This window comes from Fonticula alba, assembly GCF_000388065.1.
Source record: "Fonticula alba strain ATCC 38817 unplaced genomic scaffold supercont2.7, whole genome shotgun sequence".
Classification (NCBI taxonomy): Eukaryota; order Rotosphaerida; family Fonticulaceae; genus Fonticula; species Fonticula alba.
In genome coordinates, this window is record NW_009242977.1 from 1,771,044 (window position 1) to 1,778,606 (window position 7,563).

The 7,563-nt window shown below is 68.4% G+C and overlaps 2 protein-coding genes across 2 annotated transcripts in view; one reads left to right on the top strand and one right to left on the bottom strand.

Moving 5' to 3' along the window:
• Positions 1-1,256: 1,256 nt before the first annotated feature.
• H696_04581 (hypothetical protein) lies at positions 1,257-4,770 on the top strand. Its single transcript, XM_009498463.1, has 6 exons — positions 1,257-2,308; positions 2,484-2,631; positions 2,919-3,211; positions 3,326-3,444; positions 3,601-4,166; positions 4,347-4,770. The coding sequence occupies exons 1-6, from the start codon at positions 1,306-1,308 to the stop codon at positions 4,639-4,641; spliced, it is 2,424 nt and encodes an 807-aa protein (XP_009496738.1). The 5' UTR covers positions 1,257-1,305; the 3' UTR covers positions 4,642-4,770.
• A 61-nt stretch (positions 4,771-4,831) lies between these two features.
• The window catches only part of H696_04582 (hypothetical protein), a 9,843-nt gene continuing 7,111 nt past the window's right edge, over positions 4,832-7,563 (bottom strand). The window contains exons 3-4 of the mRNA XM_009498464.1: positions 5,769-7,464; positions 4,832-5,604 (exon numbers count right to left, since the gene is read on the bottom strand). Of these exons, the coding sequence (XP_009496739.1) occupies positions 4,981-5,604; positions 5,769-7,464 (2,320 nt within the window). The 3' untranslated portion in view covers positions 4,832-4,980. The remainder of the gene's footprint in view (positions 5,605-5,768; positions 7,465-7,563) is intronic.

The following is a 7,563-nucleotide window of genomic DNA, read 5'->3' on the forward strand; positions in this document are numbered from 1 at the left end:
GGGGGGGGGGGCGACAGACAATAGTGGTGCTCTGGCCAATCAATCGGGGCAGGGAGCTTCGGATGGGAAAGCAATGACTTGGAAACGGGGGTGAGGGTGGTCCAGCCTCTTGCGGCCGGGACCGGGGTCGTGAAAAGCGCCGCGAAAGTGGGGTCTCGCTGACGCTTTGTCTAATTACCATCCCTCGGGCTGGGTGTATGCCGGGTGGTGTGAGGCGCGGCCGGGAGATCTCGCCGACTCGGGTGTCCCTCGGGGGAGCGGGGGGGGGGGGGGTACAGCCCCGGGGTGATCGAGATCTCCGGCGCGGAAATATTGCCCCGGGGAACAGGCCAAGAATGCCGCGTCGCCGGCCGGGCGCGTCCAACAGCCGCCCTTGGCGGCACCACTACTGCCCAGCGCTCGTCGGCGTGGGCCTCCCCCACTAGTCCCTGTGGCCTCGCGCGCAGTGTCTCCTCTTGGAAGCACCCACGGGCCCAAGCACCCCGGCGCGCACGCACACTGACACACACACACACACACACACACACACAAGCAGGCAAGCACATGCACAAGCACACGAGCACATAGACAAGAATACGAGCACATGCACAGGCATACGAGCAGATACACAGGCATACGAGCACATACAAGCTGACAAGCACACGTACACACACACACAAACTGACAAGCACACACACACACACACACACACCCAAACAGACAAACAGACAAACAGACAAGCACACACGCAAGCCAACAAGCACACAAGCAGGTGAGCCTCCCTGCCTCGACGTCCCTGAAGCTGACACATACATGCAGGGACGTGTGTGTGTGTGTGTAACAAGCGCACCCGCGGCGCCCATGGGTCGTCCGTCCGCCGGCGGGGGATGGCAGCTCTTCAGCCACACCGATCGGACGGACCGGTATCCGATACGCCCTTACCCCACATCTCCCTACCCCTCTCCGCCCCCCCCCCCCCCCCCCTGCCCCTCCCCTTCGCCATTCGGTCCCCATTCCCACGCGTCTTCTCTCTCACCAAGAGACCAGCCCATCGCACCGCCACGCTTGCCAGGCCCCGGCAGGCGCGTCGCACCCAGGAGCACATACACATACACACATATCCACACTCACGTGCCGCTCGCCCCGCTTCCCCCATCGCGCCTGGCCGCCGGACGCACCGGGCCGCTTGCTGAGAGCCCTCCCTCCCTCCTTCTCCCCGGCCCCTTCGCCCCCCCCCCCCCCCCCCCCCCCCCGCCCCCCCCCCCCCCCCCCCCCCCCCCCCCCCCATTCCCCCATTCCCCCACTCCTGCTCCCGGTCGCCGGAGGATGGGCGAGCACCATCCCTCGCAAGGCGGTCTGCACCGGCCGAGCACCGCAAGCAACACCACCGACAGCTACTATGAAGACTATCAGGAGCTGATCTATGGCGATGCGACGTGGCAATCGCCGCCGCACTCGCCGAGCGCGATGCAAAATTTGGAAAGCATCTCCCTCGGTGTCTTTCCCCCGGCACCCGGCGCTCGGGCGTCTGCGGAGGCAGCGCCGCCGGTGGCGGAATTCGAGCCCGCCCCCGGGACTGCCCCCTCTAGCAGGGCCACCGCCAATGCCGGACGCGGGCCTCTGCCCGACAACATGAATGAAGTGGGTTTCTTTTACAGCCCGCCCGTGGCGCCAGCAGGTGGCTCGACCGGGGCCCGGCCGCCAGGGCCGGCCCCCGGCTCGAAGCCCCGGTCGCAGGTGCCGGACTCGCCGCTGGCCCCGCAGTTCGGCGGAACCCGCACCGTGGCCGGCGTGGCCCTCAACCTGGCCAACACCATTGTCGGCAGTGGCGTGCTTGGCCTCCCGAATGCCATGCACCAGGCCGGCCTGGGGCTGGGCCTGGCCCTGCTGGTGGCGGTGGCCGGCCTGACCACATACAGCTTGCGGATGCTCCGCCGGGCTGGCGACCGGACCGGCTACTATGACTTCTGCCAGACGGCCATCGCCTGCGTGCTGGGCATCCGCGCGGACCCGCCGACCTCGGCCGCGCCCCAGCGCCGGCGATTTGCCGACCACCCGCTGGACGATGAGGATGACGAGGATGCCCATGCTCCGAACGATCCGTCGGAGAATTTGATCGACAAGTCCGGGTCTCTAGACCGGGCGCCGGTGGATTTGAACCCCGGCCGATCGGGCCCCGAGGACCCTGCCGCTGCGGCCGCCACCGTGTCTCCGCCGGTTTCGGCCCCACGCAAGCGCCTCATGCCCACCGGCTGGGCAAGTGCCTTTGCCTGGCTCATTGACGCGGTGCTGGTGGCCAATGCGGCCGGCGGGACCGTCACCTACCTGAGTACGTGCGCCCATGGCTCTCCCTCTCATGGGGAATGTGCGGAAGGGCTTGGGAAGGGGGGGGGGGGGACGGGGGCGGGGAAGATCGGCTGGATCTTTCGTCCTTCTCAAGCATTTGCCCCAGCACCAGGCCTAACGCTCCTCCCCTGTCGGCTTTGCCAATTTCTCCCGGGCAGTTATCATTGGCGATACGCTTGGCGTTGTGCTGGCCGGCCTGGCCGGGGCGTACGACTCGGCCCCATCAGCTGTGGGCGCCCTGGACGCGGTTCTGCCCTGGTGGGCCACCCGGGAATTTGTCATCATCACTGTGGCCATCTTCATTATGTGCGTTGGGCGCGCTCCCCCTTGCCCTGCCGTGGCATACACCCACACCCACACGCATGTACACGCGCGCACATGCACACCCACAACCACACATACATACACGCGCGCACATGTACACGCGCGCACACCCGCACCCACACACACCCACACCCACACACACCTATCCATCTTTTGCGTGCTCTGCCTTTTCCAGGAGGGCAGGCAAAGGAGCCAAAAAAAAAACCGGCACCATGCGCCGGCTGCCCCGCCCCGTGACAGATGCTGACATCCGGCGTGTTGTGCTGCAGCTTGCCCCTTTGCCTTGTGCGGGACCTCGGTCGATTGGCCCCGCTTTCGGCCGTCGGGCTGACGTGCGTGCCGGTGGCCCTGGTTGTGGGGACACTGAGTGCCGCCCTCAATCCCCGGTATCGGCCGGTTGCCGGGTCTGTGATGGCAGCCTCGGCGGCCGCCGGCCGGGACATCCGTTGGATTGGCCCACAGGCGCCGAAAGCCATCGGCACCATGGCCTTCGCATTTGTTTGCACCCAGGCCGCCTTCCTCCACATGAAGACCCTCAAAAACCCCACCCCCAGCGCTTGGGGTACGCATCCGGTGCCTTGGACACCGGCGCCCAATCGCCGCCTCTCCCTGCCTCCGCGCTCAGACCACGAACTGATCTTGCCATTTTTGCCGCGCCCTTGCTTCCCGGTCCCAGCTCGCGCCAGTGTTTTCGGGCTCGGGCTGTCCCTCGTGCTGAGTGCGGCCTTCGCGACCATCGGCTATGTTTCCTTCGGGGCCGACATCCTGCCAAACTACCTCAACAACTTCCACCATGTATGGCGGCCCTGCATCTCGCGTGCCATGCTGCCACCCGGCGACTGACACCCCCGGCCGCCCTCTCTCCCTCTCTTTCTCTCTCCCCGCCCTTCGCCCGGCGTCACCTCGCCGCGCTGCCCGGCGTGGCGGCGACCCCCCCCTCACCCCTCGCAGGATGACATCATCATCAATGTGGCCCGCATTGCGATGGCCATCTCCCTGGTCAGTACCTTCCCTTTCATGTTTGCCGTCGCGCGGCTGGCAGTTCTCAGCCGCGTGAGCTCGGTCTTCGGGATGGACCTCATCGATGTGCCGGTGCAGGCGCGGGCAAAGCCCCCGGCCCAGCAGCTCCCCCCGCTGAAGGGGGCCTCGCCCGGAGGGGGGCCCCCCGGCGCGTCCGCCTCATCCGAGGCCGCCGGGCGCCCGGGCGCAAGCCCGGACAAGCGCAAGCCCTCCTTCGATTTGGAGGCCGACGCGGCCCCGCGATCCAGCACCTCCGCCAACAACAGTGACCACTCGTCCTCCGGCTCGGTGGATATACGCTCTCAGCCGGACACCCCGCCGGCGGGCCCGGCCGGGCCGGCTGAGCCGGCCGTGCTGGCGACTCCCGAGCCGGATCTCGCCCGGTCGGAAACCGCGCGCCTCATCCGCCGCGAGCGGGCCGTCTGGCTGACCGCCACCCTGGTGCTCTTTGCCTGTATCCTGGCCGTCGGATCGACGGTCAAGGATTTGGGCATCGTGTGCGTGCCCGTGGGACGTTTCCCCGCGCGCCTCACCTCTCATGCCGACCCCCCATAGCCGGACTAACACCACCCCTTGCCTTTGGCCGCGTGCCCCTCTCTCTCTCTCTCTCTCTCGCTCTCTCGCTCTCTCGCTCTGCCCGCCCGCCGGAAACATCCCCCCTCGGCCGCGGCTTTTAGATATGCCCTTGTTGGTGGCCTCTGCTCCACCCTGCTGTCATATGTCTTCCCCGCGGTGATGGCTCTAGCCGTGCGGAAACGCGTCCGGCCGCCGGCCACACCGGCCCACGCCAGCCCGGCCCTGGCAGACAGGCACCCGAGTGCGGCTTCCACGCCGGCCCCGGACGGCTACCTGGCCGGCCTGAGCCGGTGGCTGAAGTCCGAGCCGGAGCTCCTGGGCCCGGTCCTGGTCCTCGTGGTGGGCATTATCACCTGTGTCTTGAGTACCGGGCAAACGCTGTCTACCATTGGGTAGGTGGGGCCCATGCGCAATACATAGGCCATCGGCGCCCCCCCCCCCCCCCATCTCTGGAGCGTCCCCTGCTCCCGCCGGGGCACGAGTCAAGAGGTCTTGAAAAATGAAAAAGAAACCACTGCAAGAGAACGATCTATTGTGCTCGCACCCGCATGCCCAATCGGGCCTCGCGGGCAGGAGGAGAGGGGGGGGGGGGAGAAGTGTAATGTACAGAAGGGGAGACATCCCCGAGGACACAGGCGGCGGCCTGCTCTTGGTGGCAAGGGAGGGAGGAGAGGGGGGGGGGGATGTGAAGAGATGAAGCCAGGCCGGGTGCCGGGCGGGACACATGGCCAACCTTTACATGGTGGCAACGACGGCCGGGTGGGGGCCATGACGGTGTGAGGGGCTGGCGCCGGCGCCGGCCACCACACCGAATGGCGTCAAGAGGGAGGGATGCCCGAGCATCGAGTCGAAGAGCTTCTCGCTGGCCAAAAACCGCGTCGAGAAGGAGAGAATCCGATCCAGTGGCGTGCCATCCTCCTGTGCGAGGGCCGGGGCCACCGCCGCAAGGTGGGGAGGATCGGCGGCGCCGGCAGGCCCTGGCGCCGAGCCCGGCGCCATGAGACAGGCATCCAACGGCCGCCCATAGTAGTCGGAGTGCGTCGAAGCGATGGCCACCAGCAGCGGCATGTCACCAAGGGGCAGGCCGAGCTTCTGCGACACGTGGCGATACGTGAGCGAGGGTGGCATGTGTTGTGCGATCGATTGTCCGCCCCCGGGGACGGATGACGATGTGGCTGGCTGTGCCATGGCAGGAGCCCCATTGGCCTCGAGAGAGGGATCCATCACCGGTGTCGGCTGGCGGCCCGGGCCCGAAGGCGAGGCCATCGGGGCAGGGACCGAAATCGAGGCGACATACTCCGCCAGGAGGACGCTGCGGAGGAAGAGCACCTGAAGGCTGTCCTCCATGTGCTGGGAAACCTGGGAGCGCGGGCAGCAGGTCAGAGCCACCGAAGAGAAAAGGAGGAAGGGGGGCGAGGGGGAGGGGAGGGGGGCGAGGGGCGGCGAACAAGGAACAAGCCCCGGTCCCAAGCGGGCGCATGCACGGGAGGGCGCGGCTGGGGGGGGGGGGAGGGAGAACATACCACAGCCGAGGGAAGACCAGTCCGATGGAGAAGTTCCACCGTGTGCAGCAGCGCAGCCACCGAGGGCGAACTGGTCACCAGGCGCCGGCGGGTGGGGGTGGCTCGGAGCGAGGGCAGGAGCTGGCTTTCCAGGATGAAGACAATCGGCCGGCCAGTGGAGTCCACCGAGCAGGCCGCGCCCCCCCGGGGGAAGGGAGCCGTGAGAGTGGACATGGAGGGCTCGGCCTCGGTCGCCGCGGCACCCGCCGGAACAGCCGGCGACCCGGGCCCGGGCGAGGAGGCCACAAGACTGGCACCGGCGCCGGCCGCGTGGACAACGGCGGCGGCCGCGGCCGCGGCCGCTGCTGCCGCCGAGGCAGGAACCCCCCCGGCTGGCCCGGGGGGAGGAGGCCCCGGGCGGACCGGGCGCCGGAGCGACGGAACCAGCCAGCCAGCTCCCCACGACCCGAGGGATGTCAAGTCAATGACCACGGCCGAGCTCCGCACCACCGGGGCCGAGCGGGCAGTGCCACCGGCACCGGTGGGCAGACGCCGGCCAAGAGCCCCACGCACGTCTCGCACCAGGCGGTCCAGGGCCCCGGTGGGCGAGTCGCCGACAAGTTGTCCGGATGGCCCGCCGCCGGTGGGCGACGGCCCGGCGGGCACGGCCCCGGCCAGGGCCTCGGCAGGTGTGAAGGGCAACACCGGCATGCTGCGGAAGGGGATCGCCTGCAACACCAGATCCGGGGTGAATCCATGCGGACACAGGCCACCCAACAGGGGGTGGCCCGAAGGCATGCCGCCGCCAGGACGCCGGTCAGGGCGAAGGGACGGCATGGATGATCGAGCCGGGCGAGGCCGGGCTGGCGTCGACGATGGCGAAGAAGAGGAAGATGATGCCGCTGCGGATGATGACCAGGAAGACGAGGCCGGAGCGGAAGAGGAGAAGGGCGAGGAGGACGAGGATGACGGGGAGGGGCCTGACGAGGCCGGTGCCGTGGCGACCCGCGACCCGCCGGCATGACAGGGCAGCGGCACGATGAAACGACAAGCCGGCTTGCTGCTGGCGGCGGTGGGATTGGCCGGAGGCGGGGACTCGGAAGCCCCGTCGGGGGTCACTTGGATGCCCACCTCCGGGGAACATCGCAGGAAGTAGGAAAGGACATTCAACAGGGCCTTGGTCACCCGGGCCGGGCCACCGACAATGACCACTCGCGATTGGGTGAGCCCGGAGACGGACTTGGGTGTGGCTGCCACCGGGGCACCATGCTCCATGGCCGGAGTGGAGTCCTCATCGGCCAGGGGCCCGGCCGAATCGCCGCCCAGACTCAACGACGAGGCCGGCGTGGCCGGCGTGCTGGCGGCCGACCCGTCGCCCAGGCCCGAGGCCGGGATGGGAACCGAGGCCGTGGCACGAGCCGCGGTCACTTGGGGATCGGCGCTGGCCGACAGCTCGGACACCGTGTGCGGAGCGACGCTCCCATACAGGCAGGCCGCCTGGGCCGAGGCCGCCGACAGGCCAGGCCGCCGACTGCCGCGCGGGCTGTCACCGGCAGTGGCGGCAGCCCCGGCCGGCAGGCGGCTGGTTGTGGCTTTGGGGATGATGGTCGAGACCCAGGAACGATGGTAGACAAGCACCGCGGTCAGGATCTCCGAGAGGAGGTTCGGCAGGTTTTGATCGCGGAAGAAGTAATTCAAGAAAATCAAGTCGGCCACACTGGGTTGGGAGAGGGAGCGGAGGAAGAGTGGCAGGGGTGAGCTTGGGGCGAGGGAGGGCGAGGGAGGGCGAGGGAGAGGGAGGGAGAGGGAGAGGGAG